Source organism: Typopeltis vanoorti, chromosome 6 (genome assembly GCF_054136105.1).
Source record: "Typopeltis vanoorti isolate ZY-2024b chromosome 6, IOZ_Tvanoo_1.0, whole genome shotgun sequence".
NCBI lineage: Eukaryota > Metazoa > Arthropoda > Arachnida > Uropygi > Thelyphonidae > Typopeltis > Typopeltis vanoorti.
Genome location: NC_143554.1, coordinates 53,909,334 through 53,936,788, shown reverse-complemented (window position 1 = coordinate 53,936,788; position 27,455 = coordinate 53,909,334). Strand labels below are relative to the sequence as shown.

The 27,455-nt window shown below is 36.0% G+C and overlaps 1 protein-coding gene across 1 annotated transcript in view; it reads right to left on the bottom strand.

Annotated features, from left to right (window-relative positions):
* Window positions 1-27,455, bottom strand: part of LOC150105459 (uncharacterized) — a 344,499-nt gene that overhangs the window by 20,529 nt on the left and 296,515 nt on the right. Inside the window, exons 9-10 of the mRNA XM_090394830.1 lie at window positions 17,703-17,777; window positions 11,658-11,801 (exon numbers count right to left, since the gene is read on the bottom strand). Coding sequence (XP_090250956.1) covers window positions 11,658-11,801; window positions 17,703-17,777 — 219 coding nt within the window. The remainder of the gene's footprint in view (window positions 1-11,657; window positions 11,802-17,702; window positions 17,778-27,455) is intronic.

Here is a 27,455-nt window from a genome sequence, read left to right as displayed (position 1 = left end):
TCTATTAAACATTCTCATAAATACATTTTACAGAAAATAACTTCCGTGATAAGGAAAATGTTGACAACCCCAGACTATATAAAGTTTATAAATATAGAGTTTAAATTCCATGCTATATGGAATTAATACACTGTACCTGAGTTGTGTTCATTACTTCTAATAAATTCTTTCTAAATTCATTCAAAAAACATGACTACAAAAATAACCAGAGAAAAATACCTGCAATTTAATTAAGGTAGTTCACAATTTTTTGTCAACTTGATTTTGCATTTATCAAATAATGCAATCCCAAAGATATTACTACAGTCACACTTGAAATATCTCTAATTTCTACAAATTACAAAGCTGCAATTAGAATTCACTGATACATCTGAAAAATTAACAAAAATCCTAAAGAAATATGACCTCATAACCAGTTACAAACCACATAAGAAACTGGCATTTCTTACCTGCTTCACAAAAGACCAGCCACTTCCCCTAGACTGACCTGGAGTATACTAGGTCCATTGCAGTTGCAAACTACAAGGGACCTAGTATATTGACTCTTGAATCTGCCTCAGCTCTGAAAAACTTTCCAAACCTCAACAAATCTGGGTGAATGAGACTGCAAATTTGGGAAGCATACATTCTAAGATCATCAGCCCAACCACCAAGACAACCCAATTTAGCCCACTAAGTGGGTACATGTAAGTGCCTGCATGCACATATCATTGTTTTGTGATCCCTGAAGGTGACAATGTAACATTGCCAAAATATAAGTAGTTATTAATTAAAGTTTTTATAATTAATAATCTAGTTTACATTGTCATTTCCTAAAAAATTAGAAGCTTTGTGTAACCAATGTATAAACTTATTTCCTTAAATCACCCCTAATCACTGTTTCCCTAAATCACGTATCCTTATCTACAAGAATAAGGATAGGTGATTTACAGCAACAGTCCATTAATTCTCAACACTGAGAGATTTGACTGATGCATTTATTTTGCTGAACATCTGCAGTGTATAATCAACTGAGATATTAATTTTGACTATAATTTTCCACAGCTATTAGTAACACTCATATTTGAATTTTCTCATTAAAAAAAAAAAAAAAATCATAGAACTGGAATAGTGATAGCTTTCAGGTGATCAAAGATACATAACTGGGAGGAGACCTCCATGTATCCCTTAAGGAATGTAGCAGAGGAACCAAGGATTCTGATCCAATGTGCTTATCCTCTTGTAGTGCATCATCCTGGTTTTGGATATCTACCTGAATACTAATCAAACAAGGGGCTGTCAATCTGAAACATAGCAAACCCAATTGCATTCTTTATACGGCTTGAACCATAAACAAATACAATGGTATAACATACTCAAACATTCTGCCTAGGCCATCACCTGCTCATACAAGGTATTCTCTATTTTTGTAAGGGAACCAGGGTACATTCTGAAAAGCAAGCTATTGAAATAGCCACAAATTAAAACAATACTGAAGATAGCAGTATAAATAGAAAAGAGGTGAAACTTGAAGAGGAAATGACAAAAATGCCATCACTGATGACCAGAATAGACTAAGCATGATCAGGAGTAAGAAAGGAATAATTGCAGTATTCACCAGCAAACACAAATTTCTTGAATGGCAGGCAATTTGAAGTAAAGTAATGTAGGAAGATTTCAAAATTGGAAAATGAGACTTTTATTTGTGCTTATAGTCCCACAGAAAGTTATGGTAGAGAAGTACAGGAATTTTTAACAGAAGGACAGCTAAGATAAACAAAACAAAACAAAACAAACACAAAAGATAGTTTTTGTTGAGATCACAAAACAGGAAATGAATTTCAGGCATATAAAAATGTTTGGAGAAAGAATAAAGATGATAATAATAATGGTTAAGCTGGCTGGTGAACGGACATGCTATCGGAGAGCTCCTGAGAGATTTGTGTTTTTTGTTGATTTATTGGTGTTTTGGATTCAATTTAATGGACTTAAGTGTGTAATTTTGGTATATTATTGGAGCTTTATTAGCGTGGTTAGCATACTAAAGTGTTTTATAACATAATCTATGTCGGGAAGTCGCCGCTAGATGAATTCGTAATGTGGTGTAGTGTTCGTGCAAGCTCCAGATAAGATAAGTATCATTTTCAGTTATCGATACAAATTACTTAATATTGTGTAGTTTTGTTTTGTTTGCCTTGCGTATTTTAGTGCGTCTATTTTTGGTGTGTTATAACGTATAATTTCACAAAACACGTTGCAAATAAGGATGGTACCTGTGCGAAGGAAAATGGCGGCCAGTAATGAAGGTTCGCCATCGTTATCAAAGAACGGTAGCATAAAAGAAATGAGTCAGTGTACTAGCTGTGAAATGTACGCTTTGCGGAGTGCGGTCGGAGTGTGGTTAGATGATAATAAAGGATTGAATGTGTGTAGAAAATGTAGGGAGAATGAGGAATTGAAGTGTATTTCGGATCGTGAGTGTGATATTTTTGTCAACCTTCAGAATGAAGGAAATAGGGATATGACAAGAAACGGCAAGGTTGTACATGAAAATTGTGAGAGTGTGAATGTAGAAAGTGTGAATGATAGTATAAATGGTTTCTCAAAGAACAAAAAAGATGAGATAGATGCATTGAGTGAGATCGCATTGTTGAATAGTGCGATAGAAAGAGCAAAACAGCAGCTAGAGTGCATGAACAAAAGTAGACTGAATGAACCAACCAATAATAAAAGGTATGACAGGAAAAATAGACGTATGAATGTGAACATGAACAAAATGAAGGATAGAGTGCTGTATGGAGACTCGTTAGTAAGAGGTGTGTTAGTAGAGGATTTGACAAAATCGTACCAACCTGGTGCGACCATAAAGAGATTATTAGAGAGCAAAAGGAAAGGGTGAAAGAAATGATTGTTGTGGCAGGTATGAATGATTTGAAAGGAGATAAAATGGAAATGATAGAAGACCTGAATGAATTGTTTGAGGTAGCAAAAGAAAAGAGAGAGAGAGTTAGAATGATTAGTCTTTTGCCACGGTATGACAGTGAAATGTTTAAAAGGAGGGCTATAATTGCGAATGACTTTATGCGTGGGTTATGTATGACGAGTGGTGTGGAATTTATGGATGTGTGGAGCGAGTTTGATGGGCGAAAGGATCTATATAAGATAGATGGCTTGCATTTGAATGGTTACAGTGTAAGAAGACTTGAGAAAGTGTTGCTGAATGTAGTGGATGTGCAAATTCAGGGAAACTAGATTTGTTAGGGGGGGGGAGTAGAGATACAGTCCTTATGGTGGCAGTTGAATGTAAGAATGAATATAATATGCCAGAGCAAATAAGGACAACAAATCTGAGTGGGATAGTTAATATAAGGCATCAAGGTAAGGTTGGGGCTAATGGGGATCTTAAATTCATGTACACTAATACTAGGAGTATTAGGAACAAGAAGGAAGAGTTTTTGGCCATGGTTGGCACTTCCAGACCACAGGTTATAGGTATTAGTGAAACATGGCTGCTGTAGATGATATAACTAGTGGGATTGAATGTGATGGGTATAGTGTGTTCAGGAATGACAGAGAGAATAAAATGGGGGGAGGAGTATTGTTGATGATAGCTGATGAGCTCCAGCCAAGGAGAATAGAAGTTGAATTGCAGGATAGAGAAAAGAGCACATTTGAGGCCATTTGGTGTGAGATTGTGGCTAGCAGAACTAAATATACAATTGGGTGCTGCTATAGACCAGGTGATGAAAAAGATGGTGGTGACAGTATGCACAAGCAAATAGAAGAAATGGGTGGAAGGAGGGTGATTATTATGGGAGATTTCAACTATGGTCGCATTGATTGGAGTGAGGAGAGGACACACGGGAGGAAGGAACTGGATTTTATGCGGTTATTAAGGGATAACTATCTGCGACAGCATGTAATGGAAAATACTAGGGGTCAGAGAGTGCTTGACCTAGTAATTACATCTGAGGATTTGGCTGTAACAAATATGACCACATTGCGACCAATCGGTGAGAGTGATCATAGGGTCTTAACTTGGGAGGTGGCTAAAGGTGTAGAATTTTCAATTAAGACAGGGTACATGTGGAATTATCGGGCTGGAAAGTATGACATGCTTAGGAGTTTGATTGGTTCAGTGCCATTGGTTCAGTACAACTGCAAGGACTAGAAGTTGATAGTGCATGGGAGGTAGTTAAGAAGTGCTTGCATGAAGCAATGGCTGACTGTATACCTAGAGTCCGAATAATAAATCAAGTAGGGGTTAAATGGATGAATAACCCCATTAAGCTTGAGTTGCAAAAAAAGAAACAACTATGGAGGGAATTTAAGGAGAAGGGTGACCGGCAAGCACATGAACGGTATAAAGCGCAGGCCAGAAGGGTGACGAGTGTGGTAAGAAAAGCAAAAAAGGATTACGAAAGAACATTGGCCATGCAGGCTAAAGAGAATCCTAAACAGTTTTTTAGATATGTAGCAAGTAAAAGGAAAAATGTACATGGCAGATTGATTTTAAAGAATGCTGATGGTAGGGAGGTAACTGAATCAGTTGAGATAGTTGAGTTACTGAGTGAGCACTTTGCAAAAGTATATCATCCAGGTGGTGACATTGCAGAAACGAATAAACCAGTAGATTATACGGGAATTGTGGTTAATGAAGTAGAGGTGAGTAGTCTATTGCATAACCTCAATGTCAATACATCTGTGGGATTGGATGGTATACCAGCTCGTGTTGTACGAGAAGCAGCTAAAGAATTGTCAGTACCCTTGACCATTTTGTTTAATTTGAGTCTCGGGTCTGGGTTAGTCCCGAGCGGGTGGAAAGAGGGGAAAATAGTTCCACTGCATAAAGGTGGTTCCAAGACTGCTGTTGTAAATTACCGACCGATTAGCATATCAGGAATCATTGTCAAGGTCTTAGAGAAATTAGTCAAGAAAAGAATACAGGATTGGATAGATGAAAATGGGATATTGTATGGGGGACAACATGGTTTTGTGAAGGGTAGATCATGCCTCAGTAACTTGCTCACATTTTATAACACAGTGACGGCTGAACTGGATAGGGGTAATGGGTTTACAGTGATACTACTGGACCTTGCCAAGGCCTTTGATAGGATACCACATGGAACCCTAATCAGTAAACTGGAGCAGATGGGTATAGATATAGGGTTGGTGAGATGGATAAGAGGGTGGTTGAAGGAGAGATATCAAAGAGTGGTTTATTCAGGAGTGGAGTCTAAAAGACGTCTTGTGACTAGTGGAGTGCCACAGGGCTCTGTTCTTGGACCACTGCTTTTCAATTTGTTCATCAATGATATTGGAAAGGATCTGAGAGGAAGTGTTCACTTGTTTGCTGATGATGCAAAGTTGGGTAGAGCAATTGTGAGTGCACAAGATGTCAAAATTTTACAGGATGATTTGGATAGTTTGGAGGACTGGGCTAGGAAAAATGGATGTGAATTTAATGTGGCAAAGTGTAAGGTTATGCACTTTGGGGTGAAAAGAATAGCAGCAATATATCGCATTGGTGGAATCATACTCCAGGAGATTGATGAGGCCAGGGATTTGGGAGTGTTGGTGGATAGGGAGTTGAAGTTTAGGGGGCACATTGCAAAAGTAACTAAAACAGCTCACCAAATCACTTGGCTTCTGAAAAATACTTTAACATGCAGAGACGAACAAGTTGTTGTTCCTCTGTATCGAGCCTTGATAAGACCCCATCTGGACTTCTGTGTCCAGCTATGGGCACCAGGGTTTCTTCGTGATGGGGAGGAAGTGGAGAGGGTCCAGAGACGAGTGACCAAGATGATAGCAGGTCTGTGGAATGAACCTTATGAGAATAGGTTGAAGATTTGTGGGTTGCAGAAATTGGACGATAGGCGAAGGAGGGGTGATATGATTGAGACATTAAAATTACTGAAGGGTTTTTATAAGATTGATCCAGAAGATAATTTTGAAAATATGACTGGTGGTGGGAGGACTAGGGGCCATGCATGGAAGCTGGGCAAGAACGTGGTTGACAAGGGTGTTAGAGCTAGGTTCTTTACTTGGAGAGTGGTAAATGAGTGGAATAAGCTTCCAGAGTCTGTTGTGGGTGCTACGACCGTGAATGAGTTCAAGGCAAGGTATGATAGATACTGTGTGAATGTTGAATAGTTGTTCTTGACATGATGTTAGGGCCTCCCGCGATGAGTCTGTCGACTCCTTGGAGTTTCCCGGAACAATAATAATAATAATAATAATAAATACCTGCTGGATTTTGGTTCAGAGTAGAATGTAGTCATTATAGGAAAACTTTATCAATTATGTTACTGGTGATAGTAATTTCATCACACTGGTTCAGGATAAAAAAATTTGCAGGGGATATGAAAAAGGAAGCTATCACCATTTAGTTTTGAAGAGGATGAAAGTAGTATATTAAAAAGAAATATATGTATTAAAGGTGTAGAAGGAATCCAATTCAAGTAGCTTTCAGAGGTGAATTATATATTCCAACATTACTGGACAAAAAGTTAAATGGTTTGAAGGAAGCAAAATCTGAATAAAAAAATTAAATTATATTTTTGTTTCATCCTATTACTTAAGTGTAAGCAAACAATTTACATGTGAAGTATCTTCACACTGATGCTGGACCATGCCTTACTTCATGTAATATACATATGCTATATTATCTATAGACTGGTTCCTCCCCTTTTTCTTTTCTCTCCTTCTTTCTTTTCTTCTTGCTCCCCCCCCCCCCAATGCTATTAGGGTATTCGAGGGCTAGGGATGAATCTTTCCTATTTTATCTCTTCTTATGTGGAAATGGCCTCTTCAACCCTACCACTTTCTTCTTGCAGTGACTTCACTCCAAATTGCTAATATGGTTGTGCCTTATAATGCATCTCATGCTGCATCAGTTGTCGTGCAAAATACTCAGAGGCACGTTCAGGGCTTAGGCAGAGGGTCCTGTTCAAGAAGTATCTTACAGTCTCCATCAAAAATCAGTGATATTATGAATGAGCAACACAGAAGGTATAAGATTAATCTTAGCACATGGAATGTTCGGGGTCTACAGATGGGTACTCTTGAGATTGTCTGTAAAGAGATGGATAGTATGAAATTGACATCCTGAGAATTACAGAGACCAGATGGAACGGAGAAGATCACTTCAAAAGACAGGATGGTAAGCTAGTTATTTACTCAGGTGATGACTCAAAACATCATGGGTAGCTGTGATACTGAAGACAGCTCAGGCAAGAAGCCTTCTTGGTTATAACCCCATTAATGATAGGATACTTTCATTAATTAGACTTAAGGCTCTGCCTACCAACATTTCAATCATGGTAGTTTATGCACCCGATATGGATAGGCCTGAGAAGAGAGTGAAGAATTCTATGAAAACTTGCAAACTGTTTTGGACTGCCTACCAAGGAGAGACACACTTTACATCTTAGGGAACTTAAATGCAAAAGTGGGAAAGAGTATGAGAGTTAGGCCAGAGTGTGGCATGTTTGGTCTAAGTGAAAACGCAACACCCGTGGTGAAAGACTGTTGGAATTTGCCCATGCTAACAGATTAGTTATTACCAACACCACCTGCTTCCAGAAACGCCCACAACAGATCTATACTTGGATATCTAACATTGATGAGTCACCGTTCTAAGTACTTAGTCTTACTAAGACACCGTTTGGAGTCTTAGTAAGACTAAGACTCCAAAAACTTCCAAGTCAGGCACATTCCACTAGATTGGATGTTAGAGTAATTCCAAGTGTATTCACAGAAGAAACATCAACTCGGTTGGATGATTTTCTGGAGACCAATGAGGAGAACTCACCAGAAATGCTTTGGGAAGGAGTCAAGGTGATAATATAGGATATAGCCAAGAAGTATCTCGGCCCAATAAGAAGACCAAGAGACCCATGGATATCAGATTCAACATGGGAACTAATCAAAAGAAGGCTGCTGGAAAAACAAAGAGACACAGGGACTGAAGAATATAAGAGATTACACAGAGAAGTCAGAAGAGCCATCAAGCAGGAGAAGGAAAAGTTCTATACTAATAAATGTGAAGAGATAGAGTTCCAGATGACGAGGCTCAATTATAAAAGGATGTTTTATTTAGTTCGTGACTTAAAGCAAAAGTTTAAGCCCAAACTGAATGTCATCAAAGACAGGAATAGAGCATTACTAACAGAAGAACTGGAAATCCAAAACAGATGGAAAGAATACTAAGGAACTGTACAGTAGAGTGGATAAAAAAAATGTGGAGTCCTCTCACCAGGAAAATTTTGATTTGGAACCTCCTCCACTTAGGCATGAAATTGAAAGAGCAGTTAAGCAGCTTAACAGCAAGAAGGCACCAAGTGCAGATGAAATCCCAGCAGAGTTAATTAAGGACACAGGGGATGGAGGTATAAGAACGTTTCATACATTGCATGTGGGAGACAGGATCATGGCCTAGAGACTGGAAGAAGTCTGTTTTCATACCACTACATAAGAAAGGAGATATGAAAGTGTGCAAGAACTATAGAACTATTAGGTTAATATCTCATGCAAGCAAAATTTTATTGAAGATCGTGCTAAATAGGATTGAGGCAGAGATGCCCAAGGAACAAGCAGGTTTTAGGAAAAGTAAGGGAACCAGAGATCAGATCTTTTGCCTTAGACAGATCACAGAAAAATATAAAGAATTCAGACCCCCTCTGGTAATGTTTCTTAGACTACTCTAACGCTTTTGAATGTGTTGAGCATGTGAAACTGTGGGAAGTAATGAAAAGAATGGGTTTTCCTCAACATGCTATCAGGTTGATAGCCAACTTGTACAGGGAGCAAGAAGCCATGGTATGAACAGGTGTTGTATTGACTGATTGACTTCAGGTTGGAAAAGGAGTTAGGCAAGGATGTTTACTTTCTCCTCACTTGTTTAGTACACACACACACACACACACACACACACACACACACACACACACACACACACACACACACACAGAGGACATCATGCATGAAGCGTTGGATAAGCTAAGGCAGGAATTAGGATAGGAGGTAGAGTGATCAGTAATCTGAGGTATGCTGATGATACAGTACTCCTTTGTAATGACATGGAAGAATTAGGACAAATTCTTGACAAATTTAACAAGATCAGTAATAACAGAGGACTTCAACTCAATCCTAGCAAGAAAAGATTATGGTTCTCAAAGGAAATACAAACAGGGAAGCTCTTGAGAAACAAGTGTACCTTAATGGAGAAAGAACTGAGAAAGTCAGCAAGTTTGAGTACCTGGGATCCATTATTAATGTGAAGAATTGTTGTTCAGAAGATGGCAGAAGAAGGCTAGGAATAGCTAAAACAACAGTCAGAGGCTTGTCTAAAATCTGGAAAGATGGATCTATGTCCATGGGAACAAAACTGAGGATTTTGGATGCAGCTGTTTTTCAACAGCGACTTATGAATGTGAGACTTGGAACCTAAAGAAGTCAGATAAGAAAAGGATAAGGATATCTGCTTTTGAGATGTGGTGCTACAGAAGGCTGTTGAGGATATCATATACTGAAAGGTGTACAAATGAATGAGTGTTAGAAAAGATCAGTAGAACATTAAGGCTCCTTAAGGATACTGACAAAAGAAAACTAAGATATTTTGGACACACTGAAAGGATGGAAGGAGGGACTTCTCAGAATAGTAATAGAAGATAAAGTTCCTGGAAAAGAGGAAGGGGTAGACCATCAATGAGATGCATGGATGGATGGTGTGTGGAGCGACTAATCTTCAGAGAGTTGAAGTCGCCAGAAAAGCAAACAACAGAAGCGAGGCCCGGTGAGGCATATCACCGAGCATCGGAGTGACCATACGGCATTTGTGGATGCCCAGTGAACATTATAGATAGACTTCACATCAATTGCTCAGCATCCAATACTGAAAAATATATTTCCCTTCGGATATCTATATTGCTATGCATTATGGAAAGGGTCAGTTTTGACCTTTATTGAGGGCTCATAAGTGGAAGCCAGCCCCAGAAAGATACCAAGGTTACAGCTATCTCTGAATAAAACACTGATTCAGTCAGAAAAATCAGATGAAAATGGCTGATAAAGGAGATGTTATTCTCATCTGAAATAGTTTTAGGTGATAGATTATTTTCATCACCCCCAGGATGAAACTACCATCTTGCTTATTTAGAGATCTGAAGAGGCTTGAAAAAAGTAATCCTTGGCCCACCCAAGATACTAAATGCACAACAGGTTTACAGTCTTTCAAGAGTGGGATTCAAGCTTTATTAATATATTGGCACAATAAATCAATAAACAAAAACTCGACAGACGTCATTAAAAAAAAAAAAACTTATGCCAAATAAAACACAAGTTAGCCATCAAACATCTCCATAGAGCCTCTAGTTTTATAATTAATAAAACTGTTTAGTTATTATTAATATATAATATTAATATATAATATTTATTGTACCAAATATTATATATAATATTAATTACACCTGGTCAGAATGCCACAAGAGAGGCTCCCCCAGCAGGCCCTCTTTTCCAAGCCAGAGGGTGGGAGGCCAAAGACTCGCTAGATAGATTATATCGAAAACCTTGGGTGGACACGTCTGGAAGTCCCACCAGAACACCCAACCTTGGTGGCGGAGGATTGTGACCATTGGAAGTCCCTCTTGCTGCTGCTTCCCCCACAACCCAATTAGGAAAGGTGGGCCTTGAAGATGGATGGATGGATATACTGTTTAATTATAATGATTGCTGAATTAGTTTTGATATATTGTTTTCTTTTTTTATGAATGTACCTACTGATGATACACACTGCAATTCCAATCCAATATTTCCCTCTGCCCCAGATATCTGTGAACTCTACATGGAATCATGTACTGAGTTCATATTGGCTGTGAACTCAACCGCTCTCAAAGTCCAGTTAAGGTACATAGATGATGACTTTAACACGTGCCTCTCTAGGCCTTCTCTACTGTTTTTTTTTTATTAGTAATATCAATCCTAATCTAAGTTATAACTTAGACTGGAAGAGAAGGATTTTCCAACTGGCTTACTCAGTTTACCTAAACCCACAAATACTGGTAGATACCCACTTACTCTAACACCATCACCTAAATCAAAACTAAGCATTTTTAAAACTATGAACCTCATAACCTTCACAGTTTGAAGTGGAAAGACAACGGTGGCTAGTTCAGCAGAGCAACCCTCATGAAAATACATACTTGATGGCTGATCCATACCCATCCCCTTTCTTTTTGGGATGGGTCATATACAGGCCTATTCCATGACACTGGGAAGATGACAAAGTAGAGATGATATAGGTTAGGTGTCCATTTGAACATTACCTGGCCTGCAGTAATGCAGTGAACTGTTCTTTCTTTCTTTCTTGTAGTTGAAAGTAATTTGGTGTTGTTATCTACAAGAGTTGGAAATGAGCCTTATTTTTGGATGATGTTAATATTTGAATGGGAAAGTGGAAGCATGGAAGGGCAAAAAACCAGGCTCGGTAACTTTGGTGAGGAATCACAGAAGGAGGCAATTCTGCATTTTTCCTTTTCACATATGCTCTCTCTGGCCACTTTATCATGAAGGGAGAGAAATCCTGCAACCTCTATAATTTGCCTTCTGTTGACTGACAAGCCCATAAAGTCATCTTTACAACACTTTAAATTAGTAGTTCATACATGATTACTTACCTTGGACTTTCCTTTAGGACAATAATAAAGTCCAGAGGCTCTCAAAACAAAAAAATGCTTTTTCCAAGCTTTTTTGCCATCACTTTTAAGATAAAGCAAGCCCTCAACTTCGGGTACTCCAACTCCAGAACTGGAAAAAAATTCCTGCAAAGAATAAATGAATTGTCAAACATCACTTAAGTACTTTATTAAAAAAGAAAGAAAAGAAAAGAAAAATTAAATCAGAGAAGCACATTTTGATATTAATCCTTAACACCAAAGACTGTTCTAGTTGTGATGTTATTACAGATCATTCATATCCAAACCTACCAATTATTTATTTATTTTTTGCTTTTATTATTTATATTTATCTATATGGATCATTTTATTAAGGAAAGTGGCAATAAACATGATATTAAAATAAGATTATTTAACTCATATCTTTATGCAAGATGATGTTATACTCCTAATAAATCCAGCATGAGTACATTGAACTTGATATAAAAGATGTAGCAAAAAATTAACAATAACAGGACAAACTATGAAAACTAACAGGGACATGGGAAAAAAGAAATTATTTATACAAAAGAGGAAAACATTAGAACTATATATAATTTTCTCATTTTACTGTTGACAAAAAGTTAGGTATGCAAGATATTTTCTGTTTTATACTCCTTTCAGTATGATGCATTTAATCAATTTGTTTACTGTTCTTGGTGCTACATCAAGTTCAAGCCTTTATTAAGTAGCAATAGTTAACCATCATTAAGGATGTGACTGGATGGGTTAATCATGTCATTATTCATTGTAGGTGGTTGGTTGCTCCTCTTTTCTACAATAAAATCATGTGATTAACCTGTTCTATTCTATGTGGTAGCACCAAGTACAGTTAACAAATTGGTTTTTACATACCATATTGAAAGGAGCATAAAATTTCTCCCAAACTATATATAGCTGATAAAATACAATTAGAAATCTCTAACATTTTTAATAACTAGCAACTTCAGAAAAACAGAACTGGCAGCTGTCAAAGGTTATTGTGATTACAAAAGTCAATAAAGGTGTACTATCATTATTTTAAATCGAACAACTTACCCTGCAAAAAATGAAACCATTAGTTTTCAATGACAACACCTATCAACTAACCATATTAAAAAGATAAACATTCAATTACTTAAGATGGTTACTTCATGGACGTCAGACAACATTAAAAAACTATTACCAACTATGCTCATTCCCCAAGAATTTACAGTCTTCCTAACAGACATGTGCCACTTTGACTAACTGTCCAAGTACTGACAGTCCTAATTATCACCTGGCCAAGAAATTAGTGTCAACATTCAAGGAGTTGATAGGCATACCCTCTGCTATATAATCACACACACACACACACACACACACACACACACACACACACACACACACACACACACACACACACACACACACACACACACGCTGCACTATGTGAAGAAAAATTAAGAACAAAATGCAAGACAAAATGATTTATTACTCACTTTTGCCATCTACCCTATTTATAATTGTCCTCACTGACACAAATCTTTTAAAGGACAAATTTCCACCCAGTATCACACTATTTGCCGACATACTATGTTCTGATTACTCTGTGCGGCAAAATACTTTTATCTACAAACAGAAGGTATACCCATGGGCTTACGACTATTGCCAACTTTTTAACATCGAAGCTTTTGAACAACATACTCTAGATTCCTCCACTAACTCAAATTCCAATTCAGATATGTTAATGATTTCATTATTTGACCCCATGGTTGCCAAACTTTAGACAACTCCCTCAGCCACCCGAATAAGTAACATAAATGCATACTATTAATCAGTGAAATTGAAAAACCGGAACACACTATATATATATATATATATATATTCTCTTCCAATGAGCAAGCTTTTAAGACTGAATTACAAATTATTAGTAGTACTTTTATAAGCAATGGCTATAGCAAAACTATCAAACAAACAGCTTTACTAAATGGTTTTAATCCAAGAAAAACTCAGAAAATAATTAACCACTCTCCTATATAGCAACCCAGACAAGAAGAAGCCCAGAACTCCTATACCATATATTAAAGGCATCTCTGAACATGTGGCAAAAATTCTGAAAAATTATAAACTCATCACTATCTATAAACCAATCAGCCAAATTCAAAACCTAGCTTCTTTAAAAGATAAACTCTCTCCACTGATGCTAACTGCCATATATAAAGTACCATGTTCAGGCAACTTGTCTTACTATGGACAAACTTGTCTTACTATGGACAATAAATGTATATCAGAACATCTGGCTTATCAAACCTCACAAATCTGGCCTGGCACAACATGGGATTGAAAACATTAGCTATAGGATCAAAGGAAAACACCAAGCTGCTACACAGATCTATATATAAACATGAACATTTATACAAAGAAAGTGCTAAAGCCCTACTTTATCGACCTAACCTCAATCGTAATAACTGTCTTACTATTCCTGAAGTGTGGGAAATTGTCATCTTCAACTGTGTTAAACAAATTTGTAATCTCTAGTTTCTTTGTTGTTATTTTTTTTAACTCATATATTTTAATTTTATTTTCAGCCCAATTATTTTAACCCATGAACACACAAAGAGGGATTCCAATTTAATGCAGGAACTCTACTGTATTCAAATTCCCCATTGTTGTTCACTGTTTGCACTGATAATGTCTTACAATACATACAACAAAATATCACTATAATAAATTTAATTTTTACTATGAAACATGTGTGATTCTATAGTTATGATCAGTTTATCAGAGTATTTCATCCTTGTGAATGTGACATCATGAGAAGCTGGAGTGTAGGGGGTATGGTGTGGGAGGTACTAATGGAGAATGAGCAGCATGTATATGAGAAATTAAGTAAACTTAATATTAATAAGGCAATAAGACTTGACATTATATTGCCATGCATCTGGAGGGAATGTTCTGAGGCTACAAATTATAGGCCAACCTGTGTTTTGGGGGGGTGGTTGTTAAGGTGTTAGAGAAGTTAGTAAGGACTAGGATTCAAAAATAGGTTGATAATAGCAGTATTTTTTTTGGGGGGGGGGGGTCATGTTTTAGAAATCTGCTTACATATTACAACAAAGTGATGAATTCACTCGATAAAGGAGACGCATGCACAGTGGTGTAATAGGACTTTTCAAAGGCCTTTGATAGCCTGTCACATGACAAACTAGGAGCTAAATTTAAACAGTTGGATAGCTGACTGACTGTCAGTTAGGTATATGGAGAAGTGGTATCTCAAAAGAGAAAGGCCACTAATGTAGTGCCACAGTGATTTTGGGACCATTATTGTTTAACTTGTATGTTAATGACATTGGGACTGGCTAAACTTTAGATGTGCAGCTGTTTGCCGATGATGCAAAGTTGGGCAGAACTATGAGAAGTAGAACAGATGAAGTAGCCTTACAGGATGATCTGAAAAGACTATGTGAGTGGGCAAAGGAGTGGAGCCATCAGTTAAATGTTTCAAAGTGTAAGGTCTTGAAATTTCGTGGACAAGATCAGGATGTAGAGTATATAATTAATGGAGAAATTTTAAAGGAGGTGGAAGTGATGGTGGATACACTTGACATTTAGGGGTTACATTGCACGGTGGATTATGGTAATAATAATGAGGAGGACAGTGACATGCAGAAGCAAAGGGGTTATGGTTCCCTTGTAAAGGGCTTGATCAGGCCACATATGGACTACTGTGTGCAGATTTGGTCACCTAGCTTTCAAGGGGGCGGGGGTTGAGAATGTATTGAAGAGGGTCCAGGTTTACTAATTTAGTGTCAGGTCTACGGAATATCAGATATGAGGAGAGATTGAGAGAATGCAACTTGCAGAGCCTGGAAGATGAGGAGGTATGATTAAGACATACAAGTTAGTGAGGGGTTGTTACCAGATTAATGTGGAGGAGATTTTTCATCTAGTAGAGGAGGATAAGAATAGACCTAGAGGCCATCCTTGGAAGCTATACAAGGAGGGTGTGAGCAGGGGAGTGAGAAGCAGATTCTTTGCATGGAGAATAACAGGTGAGTAGAATGCCCTGAAAGTGTGGTGGGCACAGAACTTGTGAATGGGTTTAAGGCATGGTTTGATGGTCTTTTGCACAAGAGAGTATAGACTTCCTATGATGAGTCCTTGGAGGGCAGATGTTAATAATAATAATAATAATATTATTGGTATATGTATTTAATGAACTGTGTTATCCACTATGGTTGTTGGAAGTTTTTCCACTTGGTTATACTATAAATTAAAGATGCCAAGCAATTATATTCTTGGTTTAATCCTTTATCCAAGTGAAAGCAAACAAAGTTTGCACCCGAATATTTTCAAGACAGGGCAACTTGTAAATAGAAACTAATGACTTCACATCACTTGCCTTAGTATCCCATAATGCAAAGCACATATCCTTACAGACATGTATAATGCTTAGCATTATAGAATACTGAGGCAAGTGATGTGAAGTCATTAGCTTCAATTTATTGAGTTGCCCTGTCCTAAAAATATTTCAGGTACAAACTTTGTTTGCTTACACTTGCATAAAGGATTAAACCAAAAATATAATTACTTGGCATCTTTAATTTATATCCGCTATGGTGTTCTGCAAAAATACATTAATTTCATCATAATTGAGATGAAGAAAATTCTTTTATGGATTATCAGACTTTTTTCTTACTGTTCCTACACTGCTCTTTTCTTGGATTTGTATTTTAGTTTTTAACTCAATTTTTATCTTGCCATTTATTGCACTTAAAATTTTATTTAATTTTTCATTATTTTTTTTTCTTTCAAAAACATTTGGATACCTTTAAATAAGGATAATATTTAAGCTTGCTTTGGTGCTACTTCTAAGACAATAATGTAACAGTCTTAGTCTTAAATTGGCCTTTAATATATTTCAAAACATTTTAGTGTTTGTTCCTAAAATGTTCAGTGAGCTTAAACTCACTGAACTTTTGTGGTGGAGGTGGTGACGGAGGAGGTGAGAGAAGACGCAGCATGATGTCATCTGTGTGCAGAATCAAGAGAAGAAGTGGCAGCTAAACTGGAAAGGTGGAGGAAAGTACTGGAAGAGAGAGAGAGGTATGAGACTGAGCAGAAGTAAGACAGTGTATGTGTTGCAAAGTGGATGGCAGCCAGGAGACAGACCTAGAGCTGGAAGGAAATGTCATCAGGAAGGTTAGGGACTTTAGATACTTAGGTTCAACACTGAAAGAGAATGAAGAGGCTGAGAAGGAAGTAGGATGCAGGATACAAGTGGGATGGAGGAACTGGAGTGAGAGAGAGAGAGAGAGAGAGATGACTGGAGTGCTATGCAATAAGAGGGTACCAATCAATCTAAAAGGCAAAATCTACAGACAGTAGTGAGACCAGCTATGACATATGCTATGGAAACTGTGCCCCTGAGGAAAAATAACATCAGCAGAATGAAAGTAGCAGAGATGAGAATGCTTAGGTGGATGTACTGTGTGACCAGAAAGGATAATCTGAGAAATGACTATGTAAGGGGAACGGTGAAAGTTACGAACTTAGGAGCGAACATAAACATATAGCAGGCAAAGTTGAGATGGTATGATCATGTGATGAGGAGGGAGGATGAGTATGTCATGCAGATGGATGTGCAGGTGGAGGAGGACGTGAGGATGAAGAACTTGGATGTGGTTACAGCCCAAGACAGAAGGATGTGGAGGAGACTCACTGAGAACAGTGACCCTACTTAAGTGAGACAAACTGCATAAGAAGAAGAAGTAGCCTGATAAATATCATTACCAAACTATGTATGTTACTTTCAGGTTGTAAATCAGAAATATGGCTAAAAAACTTAAGGAATAATAAACATATTGATAAAAAAATTGCTGTTTATTGACACAATAAACAGTCATATATATTAAATTTGGTCCAATAAATTAAGCCTGTGCTTTTATAAAATTAAATTTTATAAAAGTATAAAAATATATAAATTAAATTTCTAAATTTATAATTAGAAAGATAGTTTCAAGCAATTCAAGAAAATACTTTTCATACCTCTAGCAAGGTAGTTTTGGCTTCATCATCCAGTTCACTGCCTTTTTCAGAAGATGTACCACCCAGTAGATACTCCTAATTGAGACAGAGAGAGAGAGAGAGAGAGAGAGAGAGAGAGAAAGCAATGATTAAACCATTATTTTTTCTTTTTTCCAAAAAATTTTAATTTTTCCATATCTGTCTGTAAGGAAGAATAGTAAGTTTTTTTAGTACAATAAAAAATCAAACCTAGAAATTCTATATGCTAATGTCTTATTTGGATTAATTTTATTTTATTGGATCAGCATTTCTAAAAATTCTTGATGCAGTACAGAAGAAACAATTAAGCTGTTCAATGACCCATCCTTCACAAAGATGTTCAATTTCTGCTGCAAATTTGCTAAGGATATTTCCATTATCAATGATCATCACAATTTGCAGTGGTAAATCTGCTAAATCTTTTTTAAATCTATAAACACACATTTCGCAACTAATTATCATTCTTTCTCAAGTTCAACTCCAAACTACAGAACTTTTTTTTTCCCCTTTTCACTGACTTTCTCTCACGTAAAGTGAAAATATGATGTTAACAGCCTCCACTGGCCCTAACCCAGCCTGTTCTTCTCCAAGTTTCTCTTCCACAATTTTTCTCAGCCTCTTTTAAAGAATGCTGGCATAAATAGTACCTGGAACACTTAGTAGACAAATTAATCTGAAATTCTCAGATTCAGCTTTATTCCCTTTTTTTTTTTTATAGTTGGGAACTATGAGAGCTCTATTCCAATCATTTGGAATTTCACCTTCTGATCAAGCTCTCTGAATTATGCAATGTAGCCATTGCAAAACTTTCATGCCTTATACAACTCCAGCTGCCATTCTACATTTCAGTTTTTGATGGCTTTTTTCTACTATGTACTCCTGCTCTCATTCCTCTTGAAAATTTTTACTATCGTTCTGTCACTGCTTAGTGTGTTTAATAGTCTTTCAATGTAACTACTGCAGACATCTATGATATCCTAATATTCAGTTTTCATGTCACATTTATATTCTTGCAGACATCACCACCACATACCTGACAAGCTGAATCAATCAACGTTTTCTTCAGAGTTTGACACTGAGTCTCCAAGGTTTGTTTTTTGTTTTCAAAATGCTTAATTTTTTCTTCAATAATGTTTGTATAGCTCAGTCTAGAGATTATCTATAAATGGTGGTCAACTTTAATTTTTGAAACTTTCTTATATTCGGTTCTTTTCAATGTGATATTAATTTTTATCCTACTGAGTTTTAAGTCACAAATAATAATATTATTATTATTATTACCATATTGTTACCTTAAAATAATATTTATGATAATTTAATATTTATAATATATGGATCAGGATGAAGATCACCTCTTTGTCAATAATGCACAGAAACTGTCTTCTGCTGGAAAATCTGTGCCCATTTTGAAAGATGGTCAGTGGTTTGCTGAAACTATCTTTCTATGACCCTCAATATTATATGAATGACAGAAGATGGCAAAGTCAGCCACACAGAGGGCAGTATCTAGGGTTGGTGAAAGTTGTTCTGTTATTGAGTTAACCCTGATTACAAAAATTGTTATACTTAAAATTGAACCTTAATGAAATCTCTCCTCTTGAGTATATAATCAATAGAGGATGATTCCCACTCAGACTTGGAAGATTCAGTTGGATAAAAAAGAGGGAGGTTCTCTTTGAGACCAAAGATTATGTAGATCTTTTAAAAATTATGAATGTCCAAGTAATGTCATATGCTTTTCCAAATCAAAGAAAACTAAACACTTATTTCAGGAAGGCTCTCTAATGGATGCTTCCAGTCAGACCAGATAATCAGTTGCTGAGTGATATTTGAGGAAGCAATTAGTTGATAATTTATTGGAGATTTTGGATACTTCCCTGGCTTAGGAAAGGCAATAATTTGTTCTTCCAGGTATCCAGAAATGCAATTTCACAGAAAATTATGTTTCAAAGGCACAGCAGTTGATCCATAGTAGATGGTGGCAGATGCTTGATCATCTCATAATGGATGTTATCTGGTTCAGCAGAGGCTGGGTGACATTTATGCAAAGCCGCTTTTATTTCTTGTTTTGTGAATGACCTGTTGTGTTCTTTCATGTCACTTAATGTGGAAGAATTTGATGCCCAGAAAATGTAAAGTTTTTCTACTTTACATTTTCTGGACGAGGGACACAAGAAGATATTGCTGATGTTTTGGCAATAACTTTCCAAGAAAGCTGGATATATAGTTGCTTCTCAGTAACTATACATCCATTATGTTCACGGATCAAAAGTGGTCGGGTGGTATATCTGCACTTCATCTCAAACTTCTTTGCTTTTGTTCTGTGATTCCTTTTGGCTCTGATGATGGATGTGTTTTGGCTTGGGCATGTTTGAAAGCAATAAAGTTGGCTGTATCTGTGGGAGATACTCGAAGACATTCCACCAAGATTTAGGGAAAAGCAGAAACTGGCTAGATGAGCTGACTGTTACAGAATTGAATTCTGCTAAGGATGAAAAGATGAGCCAGTAAGCTTAATTTTACATCATGATATAGTGCATAGTTGCCCATGCAAAAAGTGGATATCACAGGGGAAATGATCACTCCAGAATAAGTTGTCTCAGTTTCCCACTTAAACAGCAGAAAGAGGGAAAGTAATCAGACAGTTAAGTCAGTAAATGTTCAAATAGAGCATATAGAAGAAGGTGTCGCTTCCCATATTCAATAGGAGGAAATTACTGTTGCAAAGCATATACTTTACAACTCTTCCTCTGATGCTAGTTTGGAAACTGTCCCACAGGATGTTGTCTATTTCAATCCCCCATTAAAAGTAAAGAGATTGGCAATTATAACATGACATCATCAAGGTCATCCTGAGAGATATCTACAGCAGAAGGTAAACGGATGCAGTATGTTGTTATAAGAGATTCGAATGAACATTTTGGATGGCGACTACCTCAATATTAGTATCGAGTGGGGCTTGCTGGAAGAGAGTATATAGTTGCCCACAAGGATGGCAAGCCCTCCCCCTTTCCTGTTTTTGTAAACAAGCATAGTTAAGATTTTACAGTACATACTCTTCTCATCTAAGAGGTTAAGTAATATTCCTATATAGTTCTCAGCAATACAGAAGAATATAAATATAACATCATTATTTCTTTTAACTGAAGATAAATCAAAAGTAAATTCTATAATAACATATATTAAAATAATTACATGAAATATATTTAAAAAATTACATATAAGTTAATGACATAATAATACCAATATCAAATGGAGCAAATAAGAAATTTTTATTTATAGCATGATTTTACCCAAGATCTGTGTCATAGCTATCTAATAAAGAGAATAGAACAGTAAATTCAACTTATACAAAAAAAAAAAAAAAAAAAAAAAAGTACATGTGAGCTTGATCTGGTCAGGTCCATCAGACAGGAGTAAAGAAAGGATAACTATGCTACTAAAACTTAGCAGGCACCATCGATGGAAAAGAGGCAGAGCTAGCAGAGGAATTACAGAAATACCATAGTTCTCATCTTTGTTTTAGGAAATTACAATGTAGAAGATGTAACAGACATAATTATTACTTTCAATATATCACCAAAGTTAAATTGACATCAGGGGAACAATACACTAGAAGAGATATGTGCACAGAGGAACTACAAGAATAAGTGAGAGTGACAAAGAGAAACAAAAAGAAGACTTTATATTTGCTTCAGTGAAAGGTTTGAAAATATTATTGATTATTGCTATAAGCTTTAAGAAATTTTCAAATTTCTTAAAGGAATGTTTTGAGAGAATTCTGAGTAAATACCAAACCTATGAACTCCAGATTTCTCTTCAGGAGAAGGACTATCATTACCAACACTCTTAGGTCATCTATGCATAAATTCACATGGAGAGAACATACAAGAAATAAGAAAGTCTTAATGTGTTATTATTGACGTTGATATCATCATCATACTATGTAGAGATATAAGAGTATACATAAAATCCGAAATAGGAAGTGGTCAAGCAGGATAAAAGTATCATATTCATATTGAAGAGAAAAATATTATTATAATACAGGTATCTACATGGAAACTGATAATGCAGGTAATCTTATATGACAAGTATAAAATATGAAAACGATTACAACAGAACAAGCATAGAAAAGTATACTGAAAACTATAATGAATATACAATCAAAGATGATGAATAAAACCTGCAATTAAAAAAATTGAAAAATGGAAAAGCACTCAGACTTCACTGAATACTAACACAAATGTTAAAAAATGGAAGAGATCTCTTGTATATAAAACTAGTAGAATTGAATACTGAGTGTTTAAGAAGAGGTAGAATCCCTAAAAGTTGTAATACTGGAAAAATCATCCTTCTATATAAGAAAGGTGATAAAACTGAAATAAGAAATTATAGACTTATAACTCTTTTACTAGTCCTTCATAAGCGTTTCACAAAAATTACAGATAGCAGAATAAACAATTCTTCAAATTTTCAATGACCAAAAGAACAGGCAGGTTTCAGAACATGCTTCTCAACTTTAGATTATTTATAAGCCTCAAATCAAGTAATGGAAAAAACAAAAGAATATACCAATCTTTGGTTTTCATATATTATGAAAAAGGCTTTCATTGACTTTTAAAATAATTTAACATATTAACTCATATATGAGTTAATATGTTAAAAGGTTCAACAGTAATAAATTTAAATGGAAAAGAATATGAGTTAATATGTTAAGAGGTTCAAGCAGCAATAATTTAAATGGAAAAGAAATAAAAAGAAATAAAAAGAGGAGTCAGACAGGGAGACTATTTCACGAAAAGTATTTGCTACAATCTTTGAATATGCTATGAGAAAATTGAACCTGGGAGAAAAGAGGACTGAATACTGAAGAAAAATACTTAAGCAATCTACAATTCGTTGATGATATCATTCTAATAGCAACATCACCAAAAGAACTATAACACATTATTATTATTGAATTAAATGAAGTTAGTCTGGAGATAGGCCTACAAATAAATATGGATAAGTCAAAATAATGTATAGTGAAAATACTCTTGATAGAAATAGTGAGTTCATACAAATATTTAGGACAAATGATTACAAACAACTATAAACTTGATAATGAAATTTCTGTTAGCATAACAGCAGGAGGAAAAGTTTTTAATCATTATAAAGAGATATTTAAAAGCAATTTACTAACCGCTTAAAAAGAAAGATTTACAGCCAGTGTGTTCTTCCAACAATGAGCTATGGTAGTGAAACCTGGAATCCAACTAAAAACCTTAGAGAAATTGAAAACATCACAAAGAAACATGGAAATATCCATTTTAGAAACAAGCCAGTTAAATAAAATGAATAATATTTTGATAAGGAAGCAAACAAAGGTAATGAACATTGCATTAGTAATAAGAGGCAACAAATAGAGCTGGGCAGGAGATGTGATGAGAATGTCTAACAACAGATGGACAACAAGAACTAGTTATTGGAAACCAGGAAGACTGGTGGTAAGATCGAATGATGAGATACACACAGAATCACAACAAAAAACATTCCCATCCCTTATATCCAAGTAATAGTAATATATGGAGATATTATCTACAAGAAGAGAAATATTGGAGTGGTCTCAAGAAGACAGAGGCAGTTCTAGAAAGAAAAAGATCCTAGTGAAACAAAAGTCATGGAAAGAATGTTGATAGTAAATATCATGAAGGTGGTATGATGTATGAAAAATATTGAAAAGCTTACAAAAAGTACTGTAAAAGGATTCAGAGAGGACAGAAAAACTGAAGATAAAAATATTCTGGATGTCTGGAGTAATCTGTTTGCTTAGTTGGTTGAGTGGCTAGCAAATCCACTATCTAACTAAAAGAATGCAGATTCAAATCACACAGTGCACATGGATGCTTGTGATTGTCTTCAGGTGGCAAATGAATTTCAATGCCTAGTGTAAGACCACTGCCCTGCTTATTGGAGGCCTGAAGTCGCATGAAAAAGTTCCACAAATTATTCTGAACAATTATAGGCAGTGGTTGAAATATTTCAGTATTAACATAAGAAAGGGAGTCCAGGGTAGATGACATTCAACCTGAAATACTCAAATAACAAGTAAAAAAGTTCTACATTGGCTATGTTGCATAATTTGGAAGGTTAAATTCCAAATAATAGGTTGTATGGGGGGGGGGCTATCATTGTACTCTCCTATAAAAAAAAGGACACAAAACCGTAAGAAATTGAAATTATAGAGAAATTTCCCTAATGAATGTTCCAGGTAAGATTTATGCAAGTATACTTGAAAGGAGACTAAGAAAAATTGGAAGAAAAATTTCACAATTTCACAATTCAGGGATTGTCAAGATTAGATATTTTTACTTTAAGACAAGTGGTCTAGAAATCATGGGAAAATAACAAGGATTATATTTAAGTTTTTGAAGATCTGGCAAAAGCCAAGAGAAAAGCTCTTTGAAACACTATAATTATGTGGTATAATCAGTATATTATGAAGAGCAATATACACTGGTGTCCAAATGCAATTTCTGAAGATTGCAACAGATTCCTGTTATAACTATTAGGAAGAAAGGTAGATTTCATAAATTGCTAATTCCTTTAGCAACAAGGTACTCACAGAGCATAACGTATGGGCTCAGTGAGTCAAAGCTTTAAAAATATCTGACTAGAATGGTGATGAGAATTAGCATCCAGACATCTCTATGTATTGGTTTATATATATATTTATAATATTCTGCTGTAGGACAAGCTTAAAATAATGATGAAAGACTTTCACTCAATATTTTAAAACAGGGGTCAGCAACCGGCAGCCCAAACATGCATTTTTGGCGGCCCATAAAAGGTTGACCATACTTACATGGCATGTGCCTGTATATTGAATTATTCAGTGATGTATTCAGTATGATGAATTAATCACTTTTGTAAAGAAGACGATAGTCGCATTTGGAAGCACATACATTTACGAACAAGCATTTTCTGCCATGAGTTTCAGAAAAAATAACTTTTCTTCTCGACTGACTGATGAACATTTGCATGTTTCGATTCGAATTTACACCTCAGGTTATAAAGTGGATATAGATAATTTGGCTAAGGGAAAACAATCACAAAAGTCACATTAAGCAGGGAGACACACACATCATGATGCATAACTATATTACTTTGTTTTACGTGATAATAATTTTTCATGAGTTTCATTTTCATGCTTGTTTCATATCTCGTACTTTAAATATGTCTGTGTTTGTTGAGATTGATATAATAAAAATTGATACCTTAAGTATTTTTTCACTTAATATTTTCTCTTAATTAAACGCTTGTGGCCCGATTATTAAAAATAAAAGTTGAATGTGGCCTGTGAGTCTGAAAATGTTGTTGACCCCTGTTTTAAAATTATTAGAAATGTGATAAAATCTGGATATTTTACATGTCAAATCATGAATTCTGGCATGGAACATCTTCAGTCTTGCTTGTCCTTGCCAACTACTTCTTTAATTCAATTCTTGCTTTGTTTTAGTGTGGCAGTGCTATGTGAACAGCATGTTTACCATCTCAATTCCATATTGTGATGGTAAAACTGGATTTATAAACCTCCATAGATCATATGAACTGAATTTATCAAAGGAACCAGTTTACCTTCTAGCAACTTCTCCTGCTTCTTAGATCTTATTCTAATGCAATGTAGACAGTAGTCCAATTTCTTATAATAGAAGGAAAATCAACAGAAGAAGAGTAGATTAATGCTAAATGCAATCATTACCTATTTTCCCTTGCATGTTGGGCTTGGTGGCCTGTTTATGACCGAGCAACTTTGCTTGTTTGAAATATAATTAATGTCCTAATAGAGCAGTTAATTCTGTCTGATATACTGCCCTATCAGGGCAGTTAATCATAGTGTAACATGATTATTAATAGAATGTGTTCTTGGGGCTGGATTAACCTATATTGCGGAAAGAAAAATCCTGCCACCACCATATGGAAGCAGTTTACTTATTTTAAATTTAAAAGCGCTGACAGAGTTTCTTTGCATCTTAGATTGGATTCAAATCCAGGTCTTACAATGAAAGGGGCACTGTGCTAAACTTAGTGAGCTACAGAGCCCTACTACATGCTTTATCCTAGTCAAACTTCTCTGAGTAGAAAGGTAGATTTGATTAATTATTATTATTCCTTTTCAAAATATCCATGGAACATAATATCTGTGTGTGACAGATCATAAGTAACATTAAACCCTTGATCTGCTGAACCCAGATGTTATATTCCATTTGGAAAAGGAATAATGATGAATCAAATCTGTGTTTCTTCTTAGAATTTTTTTTTTTTTTTTTATCAATCTCATACACTGAATGTGTGAGAGGTTGGTTTAATAATCTTGAAGCTGAACTGTATGTAGACAGTGTTCAGCCCTTTTGTTTTCATGTTTAGCAGAAGGCAGAGAAATGGTAGGTGGCCACTCCAGTGGAAACAGCAGATTTAGCAAGAGAGGTGGTCATGTATTAAAAGGAATTCCCTCTTCTGGAGTCCAAGAAGAGAAGTCTGATCTTGAATGGTGATAAGATAATAAAGGACTAAGGTCACTGTGCTCCAGCTGCAGGGTTTCATAATTTATATCTGAGAGGAAGCCAGACATCTGCACTTCATAAGTGTACCAATTATATCACATTGTATACATAACTTGGCTTTCTTTTTATATTCTCTGAAGGATAAGCTTGATCCACAATTTTATTGTCCAAAGAGGTATGAACTGTTTGTTCAGAAAAAAATTAAATACACATTCATTATTGAAAATCCAACATGTCTGGTGTAGCTTAGTATGCTATTTCTTTTATGCATACACATACCATCCAGCCACTGAATTAAAATTTTTTATGCAAATGTATATGAATACCACTTATACAGTATTGCCGGTTTGGTTGGCCGAGTGGTTAGTGTATCTGCTCTCCAGTCAAAAGGATGTGGGTTCGAATCCTGCCGTGGGCATGGTTGTTTGTGATTGCCAGTGAAAATACTAGTGGTGGTGGTGGTGGGCGGTAGATGGCATTGGTGTAGTTGGGGTTTGTTGGGGTTGGTTGATTGAGTGGTGGAGGCAGAGAGCTGTAGAGTAGGTGCCCTCCCTCAATGAGTCTTTGGACTCCCTGGAGGTATCACGTAATAATAATAATAATAATAATAATATGCAAAATAGTTGGTGCGTGTGCAAACACGTGTTCTAGAAAACTATTTAAGAATGCTACTAGTCAATAATGTTGATCACAATGAGCAAAACAAAGGATCTTTCAGAGTTCAATAAAGAATTTATTGTGGGTATCTGTCTGTCTAGCTGGAGCCATGATTTTGGAAACAGCAGAGTTGACTGGTTTCTCAAAAGATAAGATATCCGAGAGGTTTAATCAGTGGGAAATAACCCACTTTGCTTGTCTAAGAGGTATAACTGTGGTACTAAGTCTGTCAGGAACGAGACTGCTGTTGTCTGAAAAGGCTGGTATGGACAAACAGGACTTCCTGTATGCAGCAATCGACCAAAGCATTTAATGAAGGCTGTTTCCAACCCATATCTCATGAACCATGTGCAGGGAATGAAAGAGGGTCAGTATTAGCAGTCGCATTCAAAAAAAAAAAAAAAAAAAAAAAAAAAAAAAAAAAATCAGCTAACGCCTTTTTATTCCCGTATACGGGAGTAGGCGAGGCCATTTAGCCCTATCTAACTTTTTTGGAGACTGAGTGGGTAGTTCAATCTCCACTGGTACCAATCAG